General features: G+C 39.6%; 2 protein-coding genes across 3 annotated transcripts in view; one reads left to right on the forward strand and one right to left on the reverse strand.

Moving 5' to 3' along the window:
- GJB7 (gap junction protein beta 7) lies at positions 1-6250 on the forward strand. The gene is made up of 2 exons (XM_054279218.1): positions 1-47; positions 5429-6250. Exon 2 carries the CDS (start codon positions 5447-5449, stop codon positions 6248-6250), a length of 804 nt encoding a protein of 267 aa, XP_054135193.1. The 5' UTR covers positions 1-47; positions 5429-5446.
- A 6685-nt stretch (positions 6251-12935) lies between these two features.
- Positions 12936-27182, reverse strand: part of ZNF292 (zinc finger protein 292) — a 48409-nt gene continuing 34162 nt past the window's right edge. Inside the window, exons 5-8 of one of the 2 annotated variants that reach the window (XM_054279216.1) lie at positions 25998-26200; positions 23139-23275; positions 21804-21945; positions 12936-20105 (exon numbers count right to left, since the gene is read on the reverse strand). In XM_054279216.1, the coding sequence (XP_054135191.1) occupies positions 12936-20105; positions 21804-21945; positions 23139-23275; positions 25998-26200 (7652 nt within the window). Of the gene's footprint in view, positions 20106-21803; positions 21946-23138; positions 23276-25997; positions 26201-27182 lie in introns of those variants that run through there. The other variant, XM_054279217.1, reaches the window with a different exon arrangement.

The following is a 27182-nucleotide window of genomic DNA, read 5'->3' on the forward strand; positions in this document are numbered from 1 at the left end:
TCACCGTGGCACTCTCAGCACTGAACAAGAAGCAAAGTCATTGCAAGGTTAGTGACTTGTAGCAAGAGTTTTTCAGCCCCTATTGCAGATGTGCAATAGTTTGCACAGCTGGTACATGTTCAGCTTGGTATTGTGACTTTGAATCAAGTGGTACTGTTCCTTGGTGTTCCCAGGAGGATTCCTGAATCCCTCCTCTTCTGTAGCAGAGCACTGGGCAATGAGAGCAGCATGCTGAGGGGACTAGTGGAGCTTCCATCAGCTTAAGAATAGACTGAACTGCCAGGAACAGTTCCTGCACAACTAAGCCTTTTTAGGGCCAGAGAACAAAGCAAATCAGTGTTTCTCAGCCAGTGGACCTCACACCTCTGGTAGTCACTAAGGAAGCAGTAGGCAGTCCATGAAACAGACTCAGCAACCATAAAATGGATGTATGCCTGCTAATATCAACAAACAGAAAAGATAAGGGCAAAAAGCAGTTACTAAATGAACACCTGAAGATAAGCTTAATTATTTGTTTGGTTGTTTATGGAAACCATTGGGCCAGTACTTGTTTTTTATTTTCCTCACTGGGAGGATCCTCGGTGTTTGGTGAAAAAAAAAAGGTGCTGTGATGATGTTTTGATTGAAATGTAAAGAATAAAGGAGAGAATGGACTCTAAAGATTGTTACCAGCTCTGCTTTTTTTATGGTCCTATATCCTCTGTGATTTCTGCTTCTGCTCTCTTCTTTATCATGTTTTGTCACTGTTTATGGTTCTCTTCTTTCCTGTTATTAAAAATAAATAAATAAATAAAGATAAGTTGTAGGTGCAGCAAAAACTCCCCAGCAATGTTTAGATCAGAAAAAAGAGCTCTTCCATCTCTCAGACTGTGAGGATAATTTAGCTTGCTTGTACAGAATTGATACATCCACTGTTCAGAGGCTTGTGTTCTTTCTCTTATTTTTCACTGTTCCATCTCCATTTCCCAAAATATGTGCCTTCTTCCTGTAATTTGCCAGATCTTTGATCTGCAAGTTGCCTGCCCTTTGTGCCTCTAACACTTAGGATGCTTTCCCACTTCCTCTCCTGTTATTCAGTTTGTTCTTGCATTTTCTTACTTTCCTGTCACTGCCTTCTGCCTGCCATTTTCCTCCACACAAAAATACTCTTTCTGCTTTTAAAGTAATTAAATTAGCAGAGCTGATTGAAATCTAGGTGAAGTAAATCTCTGAGCACTGTGCTTTTCAGTGCATGCATTACTCAATTAGCCAACCTCCTGTAGGCATCAGTGAATGACAGAAATTAATATTTGATGATATATTCAACAACAATAGCATTACTCAAACACTTTACTCAATAAAGAACATTCAGCACACTCAGAAGTTAATGGTGCATTCAGGTTACTCTGTTTGCTCAGCAGAACACGTGCCCAACCCCAGGGGGGAAAATCAAGTCACTGATACATGTCAGGGAAACAGGATGGGAAGCCTTTTCTGGTCATTTGTGCCTCTCATGAGCAGGACAAAGTGCATGTGTATGTTGGTGGGGGTGTTTAAATCCCATATAGGGAATAAAGGATGTATGTGATGAGGAAGAGAGATTATTTGCTGTATTTCCTGGCTGGCAAATCTTGTTTTCATGCTTACCACTCACACTTCAGCTAGTAATGAGAAAAACAAATCAACATATTTCTAATCTTCAGCTTTTGTTCAAACTGGGGTGTGCATGTGTGTATTGAGCAGAGGGTTGAAGTAAGTCTAACCACAAATCCCTGCTTTTCACTTCTTGCTCCATTTAATGTTTCCTTGAGTACTTGGTGCAAATAACTTATCTTCTACTGTTTAACTCACTCTAATGCCTCCTTGGTAATTTTTAGTAGAAGCCAACTCTCTTTTGTGGTCTTTATGTCCACAGTGTCAAGGGGATCCCACTTGAATGCTTTTGTAACTTTCTTAAAACTTTGAGTAATTTCATTTTTAGCTTCAGCATCGGACATTACCTCGACACAAATTGATGTCATCTACATTTCCCACAATCTACTCAATTTCTTTAGCTAGCTTCCCTTCTTGACTCCCTTTGTTTCTTCCTGCACAACATGAACCTTCTCCAGATTCTAAGGCTAAAATGTCTCCTTGGTTGCAAGGATTTGGATCACACTTTTCCTCTCTTGTCCTTACATTAGCCAGAATATAATTTTGCTAAAACATCATGCCCCAACACTACTCAGCATCTGCTGCCATGTGTACTGCCACTTCTTGAAGTGTTACAAAATACCACTGTCATATTTTTCATACTGCCCAGCTATGTGTTTACTAGATGATTTTTTTTTCATTGTCTGAATCCTCACCTTGCTCTGAATTTCATACAGCCCACTTAATGTGTCTTCTCTAGTCTGAGCTGACTTGACCCCTCATCAGTCTTGTGCCTGTGCTGTCCCATAAATCAATTCTCTCTTGTTTACCTGTTGAGTAACTCCTTGTCTTTGAAGTCCATTTTCTTTTTTTTTCCATTCCATGTGTTCTTTGCAATGCTTCAGTGAATTAATTGTATTTTCAAAGGATGCAAAAGCATCAGTTAACATCCACATCTATAGCAACAGTGGTAATAAAGCAAACATAACCTTTCCAAAGCACATTTGCAGCTCCTTTGAACAGGGGAGCTGTGCTAGTTACAAACAATACTACAAAAGAGGCTCTGTGGCCCTTTAGGTTTGAAGCTGAAGGTTGTTCTCTACAGCCATTTCTCATTATCAAGTTAAGGCTGCAACTGGAAAAATATAACTAAAGTTCTGCAGACCTCTGGCTGCAGAAGCACTGTGGGCCACAAGACCTGCCCTGCAGTCCTTCAATAAATTTTAGTTTCTCTTCAACAGAACACACAGACCAGGAATCACTTTCAGTTCTGTGGAATCCCTGATGCCTCATTACTAAACGTCTAGGTTACAGAATGTGTTGCTCTCTTTCAAATTAGCTTTGCAGGAATTTCATCCATCCAATCTTCTGTCTGGCAGGATTTTGCCCCTTGCTCAGGATCTGTTGACTTTAGTCAAATTCCCGGTCCCTGTTTTCTTTGGTCAGGACTTCTTACTCTCCTTTATATTGTTCTTCTCAATGTGGGATTGGCAAAGAAAGTGTAAAGTTGTTATTTTCTAATCCCTCCTCCTGCTCAGTTAAGGAAGTAGCAGCTCAGCTTTGGGAAAAAGAGACCTCGAGGTAAATTTCTCAATCTGTATTTTGGTAAAACCATGGCCTGATTTCCACCAGTGTTGGTTCCCACTGATTTTTGTGCCTTGCTGGTGATCCAGTGTATCTTTCATTTCTGTTCACCTGGAGGCTCAGAACTGGTGGAACTCCAGCCATGGATTTATAGGTGGAATCAGGCTTTTTTACTTTAGAAGAGGATGGTGCACTTATCGTGGCCACCAGCAAAAGCCCCCTTGCAGCCACGCTTGTTTTCCATGGAATAACAAAATTCAGAATTCCCTCCAACAGTCCATGGCACATCTTAAAACCTTAGAAGAGGTCTCTTGAGGTTTTTCTTCAAATCTCCAGAGGACAGCTCATCCACAAGATGCACGTGCTAACATTGCTCAGTGAATGCTTTGTTTCCTTTCCTGTGATTTATTACATAGTGGTAATATATACCACTAGTGGTAGTGTGTTCATGTTTGCTGTTCAGCTCCTTTGAGACTGTTCTGACTGTGTATTGCTTATTTAGAAAGCATTAAAGCCTTGAAGCTCATGTCTTCAAAAGTTTGATTTAAACTTCTGCTTGAACTCTGTGTGTGGAAGACAGGAATAGCTCTTTAATGAAAAAGTATCCACACTGCCAAACACATTTAAAAGCATAGGAGCATATGTCTGAAAGGATATAAGCTGGTATTTCCCTGTTATCTTTTGTATCTGCAGCATAAAGGAGTAGCTTGGTAACCATTCTTGGCAGTATCAATCAGGAATATATAAATTTCTGCAGCTGCCCCTCAGCTCCTCAAGCTAGTGCTGAGCTCTGATGGTAGCAATGCAGGAATATCCAAATAACCTTGCTTCCCTGCAGAAGCCTGACCATAGGGCTGCAGAATGAGGGACAGCAAAAGAAGCAGTGAGCTTTCCATGTGTGTTGAGCCTTAGAGAATCACAGAATCATTTAAGTCAAAAAAGACCTCCAAGACTGAGTCCAACCTTTGACCGATGCCCACCTCATGGTCAGTAGACCATGGCACTAAATGCCTCGTCCAGTCATTTCTAGAAGACCTTGAAGGGGTGGTGACCCCACCACCTCCCTGGGCAGCCCATTCCAGTGCCTGAATACCTTTTCATGAAGCTTTGTGATGCTGTGGCCTGATTACTACTCGATCTTGCCTGCTGATGAACTTTTCCATCAGCAGTACCTGCAGCTACGGCAGGGTCAGTGGGATTTGTGTGTGCCCCTGCAGCCACGGAGGGGTCCATTTTCTCTCCTGCTAGGCAGAGCTTGCAGAAGCAGAAATTGGCATGAGGACATTAAAAAACACAACACATGGAAATTTCTGATTTCCATCCTCACCTTGTGTCTCCCAGCTACTCTGTGTGCCAGAAATGCATCCACTTTTTGCTCTTACAAACAAAGGAGCTTGACACCCCCAAGGATCCAGTCAGACCCGGAGATGGGGCCAGGTGCAATGGTGACTGTATATTCTTGGTGGGTGCCTCAGGTCTCCTTTTGACTCTGATGAGTCTCCCTGCCAGTGGCTCCTTAGGTAGCTCTTCCAAAAGAAGTGTTCTAGAGTTAGGACAGGGGAAGGCTTGTGCAGATAAGAAACTGTAAAACACACGCACACAAAATGTGCACACATATTTTGGAGTAATGGTAAGAAATACAACAAATAAAATCCAGTGAAGCAGGAAAATATTTAAAATATTGCACAAGTTTACCCAAAAGTTAGACCACAGACAAAAAGCAAGCAATTTGCATTTTTGCAGTCAACTTAGTATGGGACACTTGGTTCCTATGCATAAATGTGCAAGTGAAATCTGACTTGACTGTGTGTAGTATCTGCATAACTGACAGGGCTAAGTTGGATGTAATTCAGTAGTGTAGTAGTGTAGTGCCAGCCTGAACTTGCCAGGGAAAGCCCTACCTGACAGTCAGGAGACTCTCAGGGAGAACAGGCACATTTCTTACAGAGGACAGCTTAACAGAGTGATCAGACTTCAGCCTAATTGACAAAATGTATTTAAACAGCAAATAAATTTTGTTCAATAGCCTCAGAATGTATCAGAATTATTAAATTATCAGAAATAAGAACAGCTTGCTGTTCTTATTTAAATGCTTCATAATATTAAATTACTTCTAAATGCTTAATAATTTTAAATTGTTTCAGCTACTGGTTATATTTCATGTTGAATGAATGTCTCATTTGTCTTCACCCAAGAGGATGCATCTCTCTGATCTTGTGTTTCTTTGATTTAGCACTTCCATCTTTCCTTGATGAGAAAAATGAGCTGGGTGTTCTTACGTGATCTGCTGAGTGGAGTGAATAAATACTCAACAGGAATTGGAAGAATTTGGGTAGCTGTTGTGTTCCTGTTCCGCTTACTGCTTTATGTTGCTGCCGCAGAAAACATCTGGAAACATGAACATGATGAATTCGAGTGCAATATCAAGCAGCCTGGTTGTGAAAATGTCTGCTTTGACCATTTCTTCCCTGTCTCTCACATCAGATTTTGGGCTTTGCAATTAATCATGGTCTCCACCCCTTCACTCTTGGTTGTCTTTCATGTTGCTTACAGAGAGAACAGAGAGAAACACCACAACCAGAAACTTTACAAAAATCCAGGAAATATAGATGGTGGATTGTTGTGCACTTACCTAATCAGCCTCATTTTAAAAATAGGACTTGAAATATTTTTTCTTGTTCTGTTCTATAAATTGTACAACGGATTCAAAATACCACATCTTGTGAAATGTGACATAAAACCATGTCCCAATACTGTAGACTGTTATATTCCCAAACCCACAGAGAAAATGATTTTCCTCTATTTTATGGTGGCAACTTCATGCCTGTGCATTGTATTAAATCTAAGTGAACTGAGTTATCTGATGTTCAAATACTCCGTAAAATGTTATCTGAAGAGACACGTGAAGAAGCAGCAAGGCTCAAAAAGCAATTGCTGCGAATCAGAACTCATCAGGCACAACAGAGCAGCAGCTGCAGGGCGACTCCACAACAGCTCATCATCCTTGCCTCTGAATATGCAAGATGAACATGAAAAACATTCCCCGCTGACTTGAAAGAAGGCTGGAGACCACCCTCCCATTACACAAGCTGTTTTTGACAAATTGCTTTTCCAATCAGTGCTTTGCAGAACTATCCTTTGAAAGGATAGTTACATAGGAAATGCTGTTTCTCTGTTAGCTCCCCATTACTTGAGCTGATAAATTTGGTTACATTATGTATGTCGTACATAGAATCATTGAGAGCTTTTCATGTTGAAAAAAGAAATGTAGAAGTTCTGAGAATTCCATGAAGCTTTAATATAAACACAGATGCTTATGATAAATCATGCTGAAACAATTGCTCAAACAGTTGTGTACTGAATATTACAGAGAATTGCTTTGGTACAAGAAAAAATAGGCATTTTATATGCAGAGATAGGAAGAACCTGGGGTTGATTAAGATGAACAGCAAGGGGTGTACAGGATTTGTCAGGTGGGTGGATCAGACCTGGTAACTGCTGAAATGGCAATGGCAAAGTGGTGGCATAGAGTGATTGCTGTGCCTTGAAGTGAGCTGGATAGTCACGAGTCCACTCCGTTGTACTATAAAACATCTCAAAAACAGAAGAACCAAGAAGAGGTAGACACATCTAGTTTAGCCCATGTGATAAAGACAGATTTGGTTACTTAGCTGTTTGTGGAGCACCTCCTTCTGGAATTAAGCCTTTACAGCTATTAGGGTGTTAATAATCCAAAAGCATCCTTTAAGAAAGGCACTTGCTCAAACTTGTGCAAGCAGCATGTACCAGGGTACAGAGTTAACTCCTGGTCACCTGAACCAAGCAGCTCCCATGTCATTGTCCTCTGCTCTGTGGCATTTAGGTGAACAGATCATTCCTACTTCCCTAGGATTGGAATAGAGAAATGCAGACCACACAATACAGCAGAACAATACAGTAGCCAGTAGTCCCTAGTATTAAGTAGCCAAGAATCTGGTCCCTTTAGTAAGGCTGAAAATATGCTACTCCTTCAGTAATTTATCTGCTGCAGAAGAACACATGAAATATAAAAATGTGAAAAGCCTCCAGTAGGAACAAAGTAAAAAAGAATCACCTGTTCCCTCCCCCAAATTTCAAAGTATCCCATAAACACCACACACCTCTGTTCTTTGTTATCTGTGTTGTTTGGGTTAACAGGAAAGGGACAGAAATCAGCGAAGACATCTCTTCTGTTGAACCTAGGCTTCTAAGACAATGGAAAGTAGTGCCTTAAAACATTCCTCAGGGTAGCGTTCACTTTCTGTTGTTGGAATGAAAGACTTTTGGACATACATCTGGTACTGAGCCTGATTGAAATGCACTGTTTGAGAAAAACACCAACTGAAGTGGAGCTGCCTGAATGCTGAACTAATTTTATTGTTTGTGCCAGAATAAGGAGGAAGAAACAGTGGCAAAATCAGGTTAACTACTTCTATTTTTTTTCCCTCCGAGGCCCCCTCCAGCCCCACGGCTTTGGTTACAAAGCATTACATTTAATGAGTAGCAGTTACAGAACAGAACTTAGCAAATAATGAACAAGCTATGCATGGTGATTTGATGGTGATTTTCAAGGTAGGGTTTGTTGTTTGTTTGATTGGGTTTTTCCCCTAAAATAAACCTACTTTTATCAAATATGGTTAGACATTTGCTGCTGCTGAAATTAGCAGCAACAGCAGTCCCTCAGATACCAGCTTGCAGCCAGATAGTTTTAACTCTTGATTGATGCTGAATCAGTGCTTATATAGAGACAGGGCACTTTATACAATTCACAACATTTCCTGTTAAACCTCTACGTACACAGAAGGCAGCTCATGACAGAAATGCAGTTAGAAAGTCTTTTGCAGCTCCTGGACACAGCCCACCAAAGAGTGTCTGAAGCAAAACTACCCATGAACCCTGTGAAACTGCAACTGCTGCAGCTTAAGTAACTGAGAATAAACCCCAAAATTACCTTGGCCTGTCTGGACCCTCATGCATCCTTTTATAAAGACAAGGGCAAAACTATAAAATAAAAAAATGTTTCTGAAATATCTGGGTTTTAATAACTGTGGACAGATTTTTAAGACCACATTAATGAAAAAATATTTATTGTTTTTAAGGTAAGGTTTATTTGATAGAAAATGAAGAGAAGCAAACACAGTTTAGCCAACACAGGTTTCTGACAAAATTAGTGCATTAGCAGCTCTCTAATAAAAAAGTATATTAAGTCAGGGCTTGAAGGGTCTTAGAGACCCCCTAAAGCTCTGTGGCCGGTCAGAGATTACCACTTGGACCAAAAATTTTCCCATCAAACAAGAACTCTAATTCTTTGGAATGGATATTCAAAGTTTTATTTTTAATTCTATCTTCCAACAGCCAAGAAATTATAAAAAAATTCCAAAATCAGTGTTTCGAGTCTTGGAGGATGTTTCAAATTTGACAAAGCCAGTACCTTACATGAGAAATATTATGAAAAATCATTATGGACCAACTCCACACAACCCGACTCACTCACAGCAAATTGCCAAGTAGCCTTCACACCATGTGCTGCAAAATTTGAGTGTTTGACATGGCTACTAATGAAAAGAAAATGAGCATCACTTAACCTGAGAGAACAGAAACCAATTCATCTGCTTTCTGAACCCTTGCTCTTGGCAACCATTTAGTCTTTTGTTGGCTCCTTCCCTTTCTCTGCTTTCGTATGCCTTTGTTCTCCAGTTCAAGTTTCACTCATCCATGCACCCCTGAAGGCATTTGCTGTTACATTTTTGGTTCAAAGGAGTTTAAAGGTTTGGTCCCTAAACTTCTGAATCACTCAGACTAACATTTTAAAAAACTGAACTCAAGTTCTATGTTCTGTAAGGATATAAGCAATTGATAGGAAGCTGCTCTGAGCCCATACTGTAATGGAGAAATAACAATCACTGCATGCAGGTTCATACAAAAATATTTACCTCATTAGTATTTCAAAACATCCCTGCAAACATCAAAAGATCTGTGTCTTACATAGACTATCATTTTCCCTAAAATGCAAGTAAGCTTCTTGCCTTGGGACAGAAGAAGTTTGAAAAAAGAGACACAGACAAAATATTTCACTATTTGCTGATAGTTTCTTTCCTCTAGTCCCTTCTCCAGTACCAGAGGCCCCATTTCCTATCCCTTTAATTGTATCATCTCCACAGCAGGCAGGGCCGAGCAGCGCATGAGCAGGAGCTTCTACAACGTGGGGACCTAAACCCCAGTGTAGCCTGTCCCTGCCCCTGTCCCTCCTCCCCTGCACAAAGGTGGGAGCCCCAACCAATTCTTTGGCACAGAAACTAATTGCAACAATTAGCCAACTACTTGCCCCTCACCAGCAACTGATTCCAGTGCTGTTTGTACAAGCACTGCTCACTTACTATCCAGCATCCTAAACCAAATGTCCCAGCAGAATGCTCTAGAAGCCACCGTTCCCCCATCCTGCTAAGAAGGACTACTCTGAAACATGTGGGGATAAACCCACTACTCTTATTTACACCAAATCAGGGCTCAGGTAATAGCAGATTTCTTTGCAGACATAGTTGAGCACCAGAGAGTCTGTCAGTTTAAAGGTGTCTCTTGATCACAAAACAGTCCATGCTCTGCATTCACACACACCCCTCAATTTGGTTGCTTCCCCATCAGCAACACCTGCAGCTGTAGTCAGCACATTCCTGATGGCAACATGGGTCTTCAAAGAAAGGACCTTGTTTGAATGCTCCACAGTTAATGGGTGACAATTCTGGAAGGCAGAGACACAGAGGAAGGAGAAAGAAAAGGCAGAAGACAGGGGACTGGGCAGTGAGGCCAGCACTCTGGGGCACCCCAAAGCAGGCTGAAGTGCTGCTGGTACATCTGGCTCGGCCACCTCGGAGCCCCATCCCACCCAGCAGCCCCGAGGGCAGGGCTGTGGCTACAGGCCCAGAGAGGCTGCCCATCCAGGTGTGCTACAGCTGCTAGGGTGGGAGGTTTTCTCTATCAGCCAAGGTAAAACATCTGAATGCCAACACCAACTTTATCTCCTTGGGAGTTTCTGTAGGTGGCTTTACAAACTAGAGTACCCTCTGCAGTCTGTGGCATTTTAAATGAGACCCTGCCTTTGGTACATTTTAAGCTCAAAATACTCCTCTTGGCTATTTAAAAAGGAAACAACAAACCCCATACTAGCTTACCTGTTGGACAGGCTGTCAGTAACTACGTAAAAGGGAGCGTGCCATGGAATGTACTAACTATATGGGTATAGCATCTGCTTTAATTGGATTGATTGGGATGAGACAATATTAAATATTTTATTCTCAGAAATTCAGATCCAAATCAGAAATTGCTTCCTGAATATTTATGGCATTGGATTTTTTAATCCTTTTTTAAAATAGCATTCTAGTATAACACTGTGTAGTTAAATAGTTGTATACTATTCTCAGTCCAAGAACTGCAAATGATACAGTATCAATCATTGGGAATGTTGAAACTATTCAACTTACACAACACAAACATTCTTCTAAAGACTAACAGTTGCGAGGTCTGTTGACAGTGACTGAAGTGGTTAGGTACAGCTGAAAACAAGAGAATTCAGGTGAGCTTCAAGGATCCTCTCCTGAGGATCTCTGCCCTCTTCTCCCCTGCAGAAGTTCCCTGTACAATCACCGTCGCTGGTATCCAACAGCAGCTCCATCCAGGGGGATCAGCGGCCTCTGGCAGGTAGAAAATGGCACTGTGTACTTGTAATGATTATAATGATCACTCTTAGAGTCACAACGCAAGGATTTGTTTTGGTTTTATCATTCTCAGACTGCACCTTTGATTTAGTAACGTGGCATAGTAAGAGTTTGGTCACTTGGGAGGGATGGAAAGTGAGAGGAGCTGATGGGCTCTGTTGAAATGGAAGCACGGGCTTTCTGCGAAGGTAAGCAATTTAGCACCATGTAGCAAACCAAGGGCTGTGCCCCAGGTCCAATGCTGCTGCTGTTCACACATAATCCTCACTCTCGCAATAAGTCACTTCATTTGGCTGTAGGAAGGTGCTCTCTGCACTGACATTTAGGAAAACTGTCAGAGATTCCAGGTGAATAGCTTACAAGCAGTCAAATCTAGCACTTAATGCAAAAGCTTTACACAGCAAGACAAGTTTATAAAAAAAAAAAATCAAGCCAATCTCACCCAAGATAAAGACTGTTTTATATTACTGAAGGTAGGTCACATCCAGTAACGATAATAATCCAAGAAAAGTTTTTGGTACCACACAATCCAGCTGGCTGAGTCAAACATAACCACGCATGAAAACCAACACTGAAGATTCCTGGGTACTGACAGCTCCCACCAATGCATTCACACTTTTGGTTACTCAACAAACGGGATACCTGTCATTTCAGTTAGCAGCATACAGAGGAATTGCTCCAATCCCGGGCACTACAAGCAGCACCAGCAGCTTCTGAGGCTCGTTCCAGTGTGGAAAAGAGAGGCTGTGACTGGTGCCACATGCAGTCTGCGAGAGGCAGAGAGCGCAAAGGGAGCCCATGCCACCAACAGAGCACAACCACCGAGTTTATCTGTAAGACCACCATCTCACTTCCCTTTCAGAAAGTGCCTTGTTTATTTAGTTTTTAATGGTATGGCATAAGGACTTGTGTATTTTATAGATAGATACCAAACTGGTATTATCAAAATAAACCCATCTGTTTTATAAACCCATTATTTACAAAAACGGTTTCTGAAGTTTTTTTGTTTTGTTTTGTTTTTTTAACAAAAATTAAACTATACACCAATCTAAGTTACAGAAACAAAAATAACCTTTATAAGATCACATGTATAAAACAAGAAATGAAATGTGTTTTTATTTAAGGCAATACTGGGCTACTTCACAAATCACCACCTCAAATATATACACTGCTCCACACTACTAATTTTCTATCACATTCACAACTGATTCTTTAATACCAAATATTGTTTTAAATCTTCAATGTAGCAAACTATTTTTATTCACATTTCCATTTTTATTATGGAATCATAAATGCTTTGTAACCAATGAAAAGCAATGAAAAATGTAGCTATAAGAAAACCATTATATTTATGTGTTAACTACATATGAATATCATCCATAGATACTGGATGTTAAAATTTACAAAAATGAGAGTGTGTCAGTACGTTTAACCTATGAAATGTGATCTTATCCAGCTTTTTTTCTGTAAATAAATGTTTTATGCAAAATAAACTGGATATGGCAGACTTAGCTAGCTTTAGTTCAAAAGTTCTTAATTTAAAATGATTAAAGGACAGTTTTAAAAACTTGCTCACTTAGTTACAAATTAAAATTCCGAATATAAATGTGTCATTTAATAGTTTAGACTTACAGACTGCTGGTGGCAGCAAATGATTTACAATAATAAATATATACAAAAAAATGTATCTACAAATAAAGAAAACTGTTATACATGAGAAGTAACCTGGTGAAAGATACCAATCACAGACAACTCACAAAGATTTAGTTTATGGAAAGGACAATCTGATAGAAAGTTGAGGTCTTGATCAAGTATTTACAAAACTGAAGCAATTACTTTCTTCAAGTCCCATAGGGATAAAAACAAATAAGACATTTACATGACTCATGTCATGTTTTTTGCTAGATTAAATCACTTCAAAATAAAAGAGCTCCACAGTTACTAGCATGCTTGATGGCTTCCTATTCAAAATAAATTCTATTACAGGTCATGGTTAAACACATTAGGTTTTCAGTATTTTGATTCCCCCTCCTCAGTACCCAAAACAATTACTTTTGCAGCTATAACCTCTGGATCATCCTCCCAACGTCCTTCAAGCTTTCTCAAACTGACCACAGGTTTCATTTCCTGAAGCTGCTTCAAGAGACGCTCAGTGCAGTCTTTAAGAGTCTTGTCTAACACTATCTTTACATTATCACCACATGGAAGCCGTGATGGGTTGGCAAACACTACAAGGGTTTCAGTTTCAGAACACGACCCAGAGACGTTATCACTTGCTACAGGGGCCTTCTCGCTGGCTTTCCGAGAGTTTGAATGGGATCCTTTTTTGGTTCCACTGCTATGGTATTCTCTTTCAGAGTTTTTCTTTTGCTTCACAGCAGATTCTTCAAGGAATTTGAGGAACGACACTTCAAAACCCATTGGCTTAAATGAGCTCCAGTCAAAAGCTGCAGGTTGCTCCTCAGCCGTTTGAATGGCAACAGCAGTCTCTTCCTCCTTGTGCGGGTTACTCACACCACTGGGCAGTGCCTCCTCTGTTTTCTCAGCTCTCTTTCTCTTACTCTGAGATACATTTTTTTCTTTATTTGCTCTTTTCAGGTTGTTTGATTTTTGCTTCTCTGAGGGGCAGGAGCTGGTCTCCTGCAAGTCACTATTTACACTGGAAGAGATTTTTGCTTGATTTTCAGCAGTTGAAGAATCCTCATTAATTAGTTTAGTAATGAACAGTTCTGTCAGTTCGTCCACTTCATCCTTCTCACCTTTTTCAGTTTCCTTTTGTGATAAGGTAGTTGTGCTTGAATCATTATTGCTCGCTGTCAAACTCTGTTCAGGCTCTTTCACATCAGTTTTTTTATCAGTTTCCTCCTGCTCACAAGAGGCTTCCTTTACTTGGGAGATAGAGTGTTTTTTAGATACAATAAGAAGATTCCTGTGTTGGGAAGTAAAAGCTTTGGACAGTTTGTGACATTTATAATGCCTTATTATGTTACTTTCACTTGTGACTACGGACGAGCATCCCTTTATCATACAGGGATACTGAGTTATGAACCTGCTGGTACATTCCGATAAGGCATCGTTTCTGGCCTTTATTAAATACACGTACTTGCCGCGTTTCAGTGAATAAGCCTTATTTTCCTGAACCTGTATTCCTTTTGAGTTTTTGTTTTCCAAGTTCATGTTTTTCTTTCGTTTTGTTTTCACTGAGAGCCTGCTGCCCTCTTTTCCCGATCTGTTTTTGAGTCCTCTCTGTTTAGACCTCAATGGTTTCTCCTGATTTGCTTTGCTTGAAATGTTTTCCTGGCCTGGTGTCAGCCTCCTGGGTCTTATTAGATGATCTTTATGCCTGTCATTATGTTTGTTAAAAATATGCCTCAAGAGGTTAGACCTAGTAGCATAAATACGGTCACAGCCTTCACAGTCACACTTGAACATGCCATCATCTTCTACTTTGTTTGGCTTTATCTCAACACTGTGCTCCGTCTCAAGATGCACGACATAATTAAGATACGCTGTAAACGAAGACTTACACTGAGACTGGTCACAAAAAAACCTTCCCACTTCTGGAGCTGATTTCATGCTACCAATTTGCTCTGGGGTCATGTCATGAAGCTTCATATAATGCTGTATCAAGCTGGTAACTTCCTGGAAGATACGAGAGCAATCACTGACCTCGCACCTGAACTCTCTGACAGCAGGTTTGGTTTCCACCTCCTCACCTTCCTCTCTGCCTTGTTCATTCTCCTCCTCCGCTTCAGCAGAGAAAGCAGGGAGGTCTGATTTGTGCACAGCCTGGTAATGAAGAATGAGGTTTTGTTGTATTGTGAAAGCTGCAAAGCAGCCCTGATGGACGCACCGGTATGGTCTGTAAGGGCTGTACCTAGTGGGGAACTCCAGAGATTTTGTTACGGGCTTCCTACCATTCCTCTCCTCTTTCTCCTTCCTGTGCTTCCTCACCTTGCGTACTTTGGCTTGTTCCTGCATACCATCAAAAGATGCTGGATTGTGCTGCTCCAGTGGAACAGAAACCACCTGGGGAGGTTTTTCCAGTCTTTCAGGAATATTATTTTCTGGTAGAAGCTTTTCCAATACTTTTACAGGCTCTACAACTTCCTTCATCTGAGTTTCTTTGACCAATGGAGCTACAGTTTTGTTTTCTATTACTAGTGTCTGCACCGGTTTTATTTCAACAGGTTGTGGGGCTGTGTTTACGGTTTCATTTTGAGATCTTCTGCCATAAGGCCTCTTAATTTTTAATTTTACCATCTCCTCTGTTGTAAAATGATGTACAAGCTGACAGTGTGCTCGGAGATTGGAGTTTCTTGTGAATGTTTTTGGACAGGTAGCTACAACACATTTGAAAGGGGCATACTTCAGTTGATGTTTCTTTATTTCTAGTATCATTTCTGCAGTGTACTGATGGATCTTGCCATAGTGTTTAAATAATGCATCTTTTGTCATAGCACTGTAACTGCAGCCAGGATTCTGACATACAAAAGGTTTATTAACTCTATCACTAAACTGAATGTTACTTGCCTCTGGAGTTAGCTGGATGAGGGGTTTATTTTCAAGTGATACAACAGGAACTGCTGGTGCTAGCTTATCTGCTGGAGGACACTGAGAAACAGTCTCAGAGACTGGAATGGGAGAATCATCTTCTAGCTTCAGTTTTTGCAAGCCTTCCAAAATTTCTGACATTTGAGTATCAACCTTTTGAGGTATATCAGCCTGAGTAGAGCTACCCTTTGCAGCAGTAACATTCCCTGTGTGCACAGCAAACTGCGTAGAGGTGGGTAGTTTTACACTGTGTGCTGAATTTTCTGAAGCAGACTGGGTGTTATTTACTTGCAAGTTCTGTCCTGAAGCAGCAACAGCATCCTGAATTTCAGTTTTCACCTCAAGCATCTGTGAATTCATAGCAGTTTTAATTATTTCCAGGGTTTTTTCGAAGTTCTGCATAACACTGTCCTGTGAAATCTGTTTTTCCGAATTTGCCTGCACACAAGAATTTGCAGCCATCATTTGGGAATCCCCATTTTCAGTTTTTACTGTTAAAGGGGGCAGACCTGTATGAGCCTCAAGGTTTGTTTTGAAATTATCTTTGATACTGGCCATGAATAACTGATTGTCAACATTACTGAGTTTCTGTGCAAGGTTCTCCACCGCTCTTTGAGAGCCACAATTTGTCAGCAAGTTGGACTGAAAACTTTCTCCCTGTATTTGCATGTTTCCTTCAGTGCTTTTGGCTAGAAGTCCCATTACTGTTGCATTGTTTACTGCTAATTTCTGTGATGTATTGGGCACAAGCAGGGGTGTAGGTGTTTTTCTCTTCCTCTTTGAGGAGCTAGTTCCCTTCTTATTCAAGTTGCTTGATCCCAAATTCTTGGGACTACTAATAACTGAAACTCGTGAGCTGTTCCCTGCAAAGCTTTGTGCTGCTGCAACAGTGTTAGAATATGAGCTAGGACACAAGCCATTTTCAACAGTCTTTAGCATTAAGTCCTCTGTTGCAAAAACAGGCAAAGTCTTGCATTCTTTTAATGGAGGAATTTTGGCATTGAGGGTCCTGTTTTGGTCAGTCAGCAGGGTACTGGGGTTACAGACTGTCTGCAGCAGAGAGGGCGTGGCTGAGCTGGGGAGAACAGCGGCATTCATCTGAGTTGTACCAGAGACACAACTTGTTGTAACCACACGTGGAAGTACTTCTGTGTTATCAAAGCTACTTGGGATGCCTGCAGTTTCCAAGGCTTGCTTTATAATTTGATTACCTTCCTCATTCCCACTGGTATTAAAGTTAGTCACATTGGCCCGTGGAAACATAGTCTGCAGTGCAGAACGATTTTCAGCTGCAAGTAACTGGAGGAATGATGGATCTTTAAAACACGTCTCTGGATTGAAGGCAGACTCCGGAGGTTGCTGCAAGTTTAATGAATTTGAAGAAAGAATCATACTGGCAAGTAAAGATTGTCCATTAGCCTGCAGAGCTTCTGGAGAAATTTCTGATCCTTCAAGAGGCTTACAGTAAGACCTCTTAGACAAGTGACCACCAAGTGATCTAGGATTAGTAAAAACTCTGAAACACCTGCTACAGATAAATTTCCCATCTCTAATTATTGCTGGCCACTTTGCTCGCTTGTTATGCTTTGGCTTCCTATCTTTCCCATTTGAGGCCCTGCCACGATCTTTTTTCACCTTTTCAGAGGCTGGGTGCTGAGAACTAGTTTCACTGAAGTTATTTTCATTACTCAGTTGTGAGGGAAATATTTGATCAACAGTCTCCTCTTTTGGGAAGGCAGAACTAGCGTTTCCTTCTAGTTGCAAAGAAAAGTTATTTGTGTTATTTTCCAGTTGTGAGAAGACTGAATTTGGAGGATTCTCTGCTGATGAAGGAAACAGAGACATTGGACCATTTTCTGCAGGCAAAGGAAGAAAAGGATCTGAACCACCATCAATATTTAGAGGCATAACTGTTTTTGCCAGATCATCCAACTGGGTAGGTAAGGTTGCAGCAGACAAATTTTCCACTTGTGAACACAAAACACTCTCAGGCTCACTTTTAATACGAGCAGACAAATTTGGATTTATGACACTTTCCACTATAGGCAACATAGGATTTGCCAGATTTTCCAGGCGGGTTGGGAAAAGAGTACTTGAGACATGCTGCACTTGACTGGAAGAGGTGGGATTCAAATTTGATTTGTTCTGTGCAGTAAAAGCAGCACCACTGGGATTGCCCACCTGTGATGGCATAAGATACACAATCTTCCCATCATTCGGCACATTTTGCAGATTGCTGGATTTCCGCGGCTTCTTATTCTTACGCTGCATTTTAAAAGCAGCATACTCATCAGGGTGGGCTGCCTTCATGTGTTTGCCAATGCTCTGTGACGAATTGTATGTTCGAGTACACCCCTCAACCTGACAACTGAATTTCTGAACTGGGGCTGCTGGTGACACAGCTGGAACTAAAGAGCTATTTATGTTAGGCTGTGATGGAATAAATGTAATACTTTCTAAAGTTTTTAAAGGCAGGTTATATAGATTAGCTGCAGCTTTAATACTGTCTTCAATTTCAAGTTTGGAAATGGGTACCCCGTTTCGATACCCCGTCTGATTCTGCATGCTGAATGGATTTACAATGCTCACTTGTCTTTCTAAGCTTTTTGATTCAAGGGCTTCTGGTTTTAATGTGTCTGAGGTGACAGCTCGAACATTCTGAGTCTGACTGAGACAGCCTTCCTCCTTTCTCTCTTGGAAAACTGGAAGACAAGAGTCAACTGATGGGCACAACTGCTGGACTTCAGGTTTAGTAATATCTACTTTACTGGCAGTAGCAGCCAATTTACCTCTTTTCACAAAGTTATCTCGGATCTTCTGGTTAACAACAGACAGCTTAATGCTGCCTGCTGGAACTGTTTCTTCTGTTTTTATTGAACCCATAGGAGACTGCTCTGAACCAGCATTAGGCAAGGAATTGCTTTGCTGCAGTACACTCACTGATGCATTTACACTTTCATTCCCTACTGGTTCTGCTTTGATTTGGTTCCAGATGTTTTCTCCTTCAATGAAACTGCTTCGGTTTTCAGCTGGAGGAGATGTCAATTCCTCTTTAACTGCAACTCCATCAGTACTTTCATTAGCTTTAGGAGGCTGACTAAGATCAGGCTGATCAGTTTGGTTTTCAGGCTGCTCTTCTTTCTCAGGCTGCTTGTTGTGATCCTCAACATGCTTCTCCAGCTCGTTCTGTGAGCGGTACACCTTCCCACAGCCTGTGACTCTGCAGGTATAGGTATTATAGTGCTGTGCTTCATGATCGTAGAGTAAATAGGCTTCAGAAAACACTCTGCCACATTTGGGAAACATACACTTAGCTCTGAAGACCTGATGCTCTCTCCTATGGGTCAGCAGCTCAGCGTAACTGTTAAAGCCAGCCTTACATTTCATCTGTATGCAGATATAAGGCTTGCTGCCACAGTGCATTTGTAAATGATCATTCAGGTGAGTAACACTTACAAAATGTCGTCTACAGTACTGACAAATCACTTTTTTGCTCTGCATTTCAAGAAAACGTTTAGCTTCTTCATTATCTTTATGGCCCTTTGCGTGTGCTATTAGATTTTTAAAATATTTAAAGCCTTTTTTGCAAAGTGTTACAGGGCAGGTGAATTCATTAACAGGGGGTGGCTTTTGAACTGGCACTATCTCTGGTATGTAAGGTTTATCTTTATCATCGTTTTCATCATCTGAGCCATCGTTATCATTAAACACAATGAAGTCTGTTGAATAGAGGCTGTTCTTCTTAATGGGTCGCTGCTCCTGTTTGCATACAGAATTTGTTTTCTGATTCTCATTGGCAGTTGCTATTTTAGGAGGTCTTCCCAGTCGCCTCAGAGGTTTCATAGCAGCCAATCTCTCTTTGCTAGATTTTTTCACATGCAAAGTTACATGGGGAACAAAGTTTTCTTTAGAATTAAAATTTTGGGCACAAATAGGGCAACTGTAAATTCCATCTTTATAATGTTTCTGTGCATGTCTAACTATTCTATGACCTAGGAATTCCTTGTCACATAACACACAATACTGCATGTAAGCTTGCCAGTTCCTAAATCTAGCTGATATGAACCCCCTCTCTCTGAGTTTTTTGATTTCTCTCTTTTTCTGCTTTTCATCTCTGATACCCCTAAGAAGGCTGTTAGCCTCATCAATGCCAGCAAGGCCATTCAGAGAAGTTTCTTTACTATCTTCTTGGTCATCCTCAGCCTTCTCATAAACTTCACTGTCGTTTAGTTCGTCTATGGATGACACAATGGATGCCTCCTCTCCCATAAGTGCCAGACACTGACGCTTCAGAGTTTTCCAGTCCCAGAACTCTGGATCAAAAGGCCACTGAGTTTTCAGTACAAGTAAGAGCTCACAGCGCAAAGAATTTGGTATTGGAAGATTCTCTTCATCATACTTCTGGTCAGGCTGATTATATAGCATTTCAACAGCATAATACGCATCGACAGTGGGTTCCAGAAGAAATTCACTCAGCTGACAAGCACGTTTCACCTCCAAATCATCGGGAAGTAAGCAGGAGATAGTCTTGCAAATAGATATCTTGACATCTGCATTTTCACTGGATTCCAAGCGCAATGCTTTCACACACAGTTCAATGCATGTTGCAAGTCCAGCACCATCAATCTGTAAAGCAAGACTAATTTTAATAAGTCATTTTATCTAACTCTTTCTATACTTTTAAAGTAAAAGATGTCATTATTCAATCATAAGTGTCAGAAAAAATGCACCTGGTGTTCACAGTAACACTTTTTACCTCAAGAAACAGAATGGATTTTCCTCAGATGCTACTCCTTGAATTGCATAATTTGTCTTCGTGCTACTAACAAATGCTGAAGTTTACGTACAACTTAAAGACCAATTAATTGTATGTCCTGTCTAGTTTGAGCACTTTTGGACTGTATGTTAGAGGCGTTTGGTTTGTATTAGAACAATATTGAGCCTTTTCCTTGGAATAAAGCCTATCAGTTGTGCCACAGGTATTTGAGATAAGCTTCTATGAAACATCAACTTAACACTGAGTAGAAATCAAATGGCAGAAACTGCTACAGTTAAAGAAAAAAAACACACGATCTTCAGAAAGATCTATAACTTAGAAATCAACTGACCTCAACTGAACACAGAGCTTCAGTCCAACTGAAAGCAGTGCGTGTAGTTACATTTTGTTAAATGTTCCATCATTTGAATGTTCTAAAGGTCATGTGGTCTTTACTCATTCATACCCTAAGGCAACACCATTTACATTTACATTGACTTTACAAGCTCTTTATGCTGCCAGGCATGCATAAGAGGGGCTGTGGCATACATGAGAATAAAGTTCAGTAAATTTATGAATGTACAAGTCTACTACCTACATGGTCTCCAATTTCTGCCAACAAGTAATTGCTCAAATGCTCACTGGAGAAAAATCAATATGGCACAGAGCAGGCAGAGATCTTAATATCACAAGACTCTGTGAAAGTTATTTTCCTCCCCCTCTCTAATTCCAATTTATTTCACATCTTACAGGGGGGCAAAAAATCTTTAAATTTAGAAGCCCATGATTAGCATGATTAGCTGTACCAGAACACTGAAAAACAAACCCAGGAATTTTTATTCTTAGAAATAATTTCCCAACTTACAGAAATCTTCATAGGAGCTCAATTTAGCTATCGATATTAAATATTGCAACTACTAAAGAAACTAAGAAAACTAGATGACAAGGTTAGCTGAGAAAGATGAGCAGGGTTGTAATACAACACTGGACCTAAGCCCACAGGTGACAAGTATTTAATTTATCAAAATAAACTGCATTCATAAGTGGCAATTCAAAAGGTTTTGAGTTGTAGTTTTTGGGGTTTTTTTGTAGTTTCTTCTTTTTTTTCTAATGTCCTGTAATTTTCCTTTTCGTATATATTAACATACACCCTTCATTTCATTTCCTCATAAGCTGGTCCTCTCAATTTTCTGTAATTTTTGAAATATGGAAAATAATGGTGAGGAATGTTAGGGCCTCCTTACAGAAAATACCACATCTAGAGGACGCAGACAAACCTAGAGGCCATAACCTCACCTTTGGTTCTTTCTTCATCTCAGTTGCGGCATCCAGCTTTTCTGTTTAATCCTACTCTTTTTGCAAAGGAACCAAAGTCTTAATGATTCAAAATGAATAAATTTATAATTTACCTGCAGAAGGAAGTTGCTGTGGCTATTCCTAAAACAAATTAGGATTGCCCTGAAACTGACACTATACAGAAAGACAGGATGTCAAAGAAGTTTTCATAAATTTTCCTGATTACTGTTCAATTGAAAGTGGCAAAAATATTCTTTCAGGAGTATCCTTACCTCTGAATTAATTACTTTAATCAGGAAGAAAATGTGATAAACAGTCTTAGTTAACACAGAAAGCTGACGACATCTCTCTAGATACACTTGAATAGAAGGCTCTACCCTTTGCTGCAGTTTACTCCAGAAAAGAGTCAGTTCCCTAGAACAAGAGAACAATATTTCAGGGCCAGCAATGCAACCACTAGTCTTAAAACAAGAAATGCAAGACTAAGAACAGTTTCCATTTTGTCTTTGAGAAAGGAAAAAGCCTGCCATTTATTTATTTACACCTTATCTTTTATTAAAATATCCACGCTATTAAGTACCTAAATTTCAAAATTATGACAATGCCTCACTTCCAAAAGGACAGTTCAGAATAAAACCTGTATTACCACAAATTATGCTACATAATTTACTCATTATGTGGCCTTGGAAAAAAAGAAGTCTTGTACAGTAGTTTACTATTCACAGACTGGAACTGTATACTTCTGAACTCTTAGTAATTACTAATACCTACAGAAGACTGGCTTTTCTCTGTGGTAGATACACTTTTTCTAAAGCTACTCTGCTTTAGGAGCTGGATGTGACTGTGATTTAGCAAGGAATTAGCTCCTAAAGCCAAACAGTATCACAGTATCTACATTATCTTATTTGTTGATTCCTCCTCAGGTGCAAAGAGCCAGAAGTACCTAGTATAGTACCTTGTGAAATGCTGTAACACCCAAAACTTTAGCAGAATCTCTTAAAGCAAAATCCTGCATTAGCAGTTTTCTCCTGCTGCTGCACATAAAACAGAAGCACAGACAAATCAAATTCTTCAAGAATTATACAGGTTTGCTAGTTAGCAGAAGGAAATTAAAACCCTAACAGCTCAAATATCTGCCAACAAAGACCAGTTACTTGTTCCCACATTAAGAAAGCAAGCCCTAAACAATAAGTATCTTCATCTAGCTTATTATTGTGGTTACAGTAGTAGTAAAGAGCTTCCTCCTTTCTAAGTTTGTTAGAAAAAGAAACACTGTATTATTACAGGACAGAAAGAACAGTACTTACTCATTAAATGCTGACATAATGCTGACCGGTTGCCTGCAGTTATTAAATTTCTTATTTCTTATGGAAAAATTATTAACCAGCTATTGGTATTTGCCTCATCATACAGATACCCTTCAAATTCCTGCAATGGATGCTTATCCTGCAAAATCCATTTATTTTCTTTTCTAGCTTTCCAAGAGTCTTATCTCCTTTCTGTTTAGCTCACAGATTTGATCAAGCTAAAGAAAATTAACCTATGGCTTATGTATCTTCCCCAGACTAAGTTTTTGTTCTTAGATAGAAAACAAGATTCAAACTCACCAGGCACAGTACATCTCCCCTTGCTGCAGCTGGCGAGATAGAAATGCTGCACATAGAATTAGAGCACTTTTTTCATCTCCATCTGATTCCAGGTTACAGATCATTTCTAGTGCATCTTTGCAATCTACTTCTGCAATCTAGAAGAGAAGAAAGAGAAGAACAAGACTCAGAAAGTGGTTGCATTTTCAAACACAGTCACATTAGCCTTTGCAAGACAATAATTCAGAACTTTAATTTAACAGTTGGATAGAGATGAGCTTGAAAGCAAATCAGTATCAAAACTCATGCCACCAGAAAAACTGTCTTATTAGAGTGAACATAAACTTCTTCCTTAGACATAACTTATTTGTACCTAGTGTCCCAGTCACCTAAGAATTTTAAAGTATATTAATTATTCATATATATCACATACATCTGGTAATAGTGATATGAAGACTTATAACTTTAAATTGCAGCTTAACACAAAAAATTGTAATTCTAATCCAGTTTACTTGTCAGTGATGTCACTACTGCTTTCATACAATGAGCTGGATGGTTAATGAATCTGAGGTTTAACGTGACTGTTCTAGTACTTTTTAAAAAATCAAAGATACAAAGAAAAGGAAAGCTGTAAAGTAAGAAGCAGGTCATCTGAATGCTGTTCTAGAGGAACACTACACAGTCTGTGCAATATAAATTATTTGTCAAGTACCAATGGAAGTACTTAGTTTTTATGGCAAATCGAAGGAAAAATCACAGCTGCCCAGTACTACTAGACAGCTATATCAGTACTGAATCAGTGCACTTGCTGTAACAATACTGCCTAATTTGATTCTCAGCAGACTGGTTTGATTACATCAATTAGTGCATCTGGCAGGACATGCTGATATTTATTCTTTGACACCAGCAGCTGAAGAATAGCTTGACTATGACAACAGCACTGTTGGAAGTCTCTCTTGAGAAATCACAAGACCACCCAAAGCAAGAAACAGAAGTGCTCACCCAAACACCCAGCTGGTCCGGCACTCTGGGTAAGGCGGCAGCACAGCTGGATTGGGCACCACGGCATCCAGCAATCAAACTACAATTTTGAATAGTACAACTACTTATTTTCACACCTCTAAATGGACACTGTGTAAATATACTAATAGCCCTTCACTGAATGTCACTGGGGGTTTAATAACCTCAAAGTCATCCTCTAGGGAAAACTGCATTTCTTAACATGGAACAGTATAAATGTAATAGCAATTTAGACTGAAGGTCTGCTTTGCTCAGTGCCCCATCTCAGACAGGGACTATCAATTAAAAGCTTAGAGAAGAATACAGCAAACTGAACCTATAATAAGGGAACTTCATTAAAAGCTTTTCCAGCCTGTCACACTTCCTAAGGGACCCTGTTTCTAACAAAGGTTTCTACATCAAGTTTGTCAGTCTAGCATTTCACATACTGCAGGTCTGAATTCTTCACATTATTGAAGAAACTATTTGGACGCATGCTGAAAACTTGCTTAAATGTTGCTTTCCTACCTAGTCTGAATGGATATAAAAATTTCCACACCGATAATATACTTTTTGCACCTTTTTTTTACTATTTTCTTGCTGTCTCACACTACAAAAATGACAGTCCTCAGTTTTTAAGTCCACCCTGACATGTTAAAGCTTATCTGCCTTTTCTTAGTAAGACATGATCTTTCCAAAACTGTTAGCAATACTGCAAACAGTTAGCCAAAGCTGCTAATCTAAGCAATCCAAAACTCAGAAATACCTGGATTAGGTTCTCTCTGATAACCCAGTATGAACTTGTATGTTATGGCATCCAAAGAAACAAGGCTAACCCATTCCTTTTGTCCAGGGCATTCACAGTTCATTCACTGAACCAGCTCATTCTGTGTTGGGGCTGAGTAATGAAGGAAGTCTGTCTGCAGGGTCATAAATTCAAAGTTCCATTGCATGTCTCCAGCAAACAAAAGTAAGATTGCACAGCCCTGTCACAGCCCCTCCTGAGCCTGTTCTGACAGGGTCTGCAGCAGCCAGAGCTGGGAGGAGAGCAAGACTGATCCAATTCTACTGAGTATCTGAAGAACACGCTCAGTGAGAAACTGTCATCTTAGAATTTCATCTGTATCTAGGGCAGGAAAGTTTTCCAGCTCTAATCAGTGCACAACTCTTATCCCTTTAGGTTCAATTGCAATATGCTTAATATTTAACATAAAAAGATGACAGCAACAAAAAGACAGCAGAGACACTGGCAGACAAGAAAAGTGACATTTGCAGTTCGTTTTCCTTCAAGAAGGAAAAAGGCTCAGCTAAAACTTTGGAGTGAGAAATGAAGATGCCACCTGAAAGAATGCAAAAGAGCAAAGCTGTCATCTCCTCTCTGACTTCTGTATTTAAATTAGAAGGATTTTATATTACAAACCAGATCAAAGATCTGATTTCACCTTCAACTGCACCCAGGAATTTGGGTGAAGTTACATTTATTCTCTGAACTGCAGGCAGCATCTAAAAGGCCCCATTCTATGTACTAGGTATATACAAAAACCAATATAGTTCAAATAATGAAGACTGGGAAAATTATTAACTTCACTTTACTAAGGAGGCCTGAGGCAGAGTTTTAAAATACTTTGAGCAAAATCAAGCACACAATTATGGCACAGCCAGAAAATGCCCATTAATGACTTAATAGTACACTTCCATGAGTGTTTTGAGTCACTACTCAGCTTAAAAGTGACTTGAATGAAAAGAAAAAAATACCAAAAATATTTTAGATCATATTTTAAAAGAAAAAGCTATTCTATAAGAACACCAGCTTATGATTAGTGACTTTACTACCATTAAAGAAATAAGTCTAAGAAAAAAAGTTCTTTATTATTTACTTACTTCTTCCATTAGCCTTTCATTTGGTGATCCTGAACAAAGACAGACCAGGTAGGTTTGTTTGAAATTGCCTTTCCCACTGATTTCTGGATGGTCAGAGCAGAGTTTTGCCAGGGCAGTAGCTTGCGTTAATTGCTTTGTTTTCATTAGGTGCTTAATACGCATATCCAGCAGGACAGGGCCTTCTGACACTAAAAATTCATTCACTTTAAAAAAAGAAAAAAAAAACCAAAAAAAAGAAAAAAAAAAGCCAAAACATTACATGCATGTTACAGAGTTAACGGACTGCATTTACTCATCACTGTTGACCCTAAAATTTACACAAATCAAAACAGATATACAAAAGATACGAAGCAAAGATGAGGGAAAAGCTTCTCAGTGAACTGCACTTCTTTATCATAAAGATTCCCTGTCACAGACCTTTTATATACTTGCAGGTTTTAATTCATTCTAATTTCTTGGCTAAACAGCTACACACAAAACAGACTTAGAGACCATATAAATATTAAAATTTTTAGATACCATTTAATTATAGTTCTACAGAAAGACAACACAAAGCCACTACTCTCACATCCTCTGTACACTTGTGCTATGCCTTTGCTAACGTTGCCTTTTAAAGATCTTGCTATTGAAGGATATATGTGATAAGTCCAAAAGTTTCTGAACCTGTTTTTATTGGTGTGAAACGTTTCATATTATACACACAGAATACAGTCAAACACTTTATGGTTCTTCAACCAAAGAATTTTCCTTATTTGAAAAATTGGCATATCTTGCATACATTTGACTGTGCATAGTCTAAAACTCAGAAGAGATAGGTACTGAACTGGATTTTTCAAACATGCTCCCACCAGAGTCAAACTCTGTAGTCTACACTAGCAGTCCAACTCTAGGTGCTCAATAGAAGGCATAAAAATTCTACAAAAAGGGGAACACAGGTTAATGTTCTGAATCATCAATATACATGTCGGGTCTCATCCAGATCTTCAAGATCAAAATTGCTTTAGCTTTGAAGCATGTGGTTTAGTACTACCTCTAGAACATTTAAAGTCAATTATTAAAACTAGACACATAGACAATCACTTTTCTCTAATCCTTTTGACATCATCCCCTCCCTGTTTTCACAAGGTAGATATATATTGCATAAAAAAACCCCTTGGTTTTCAATTGCCCTCACTTCAATTTCAT

This window comes from Melozone crissalis, unplaced genomic scaffold (genome assembly GCF_028551555.1).
Source record: "Melozone crissalis strain CALT ecotype California unplaced genomic scaffold, PUWL_Pcris_2 ptg000027l_1, whole genome shotgun sequence".
NCBI classification, from domain to species: domain Eukaryota; kingdom Metazoa; phylum Chordata; class Aves; order Passeriformes; family Passerellidae; genus Melozone; species Melozone crissalis.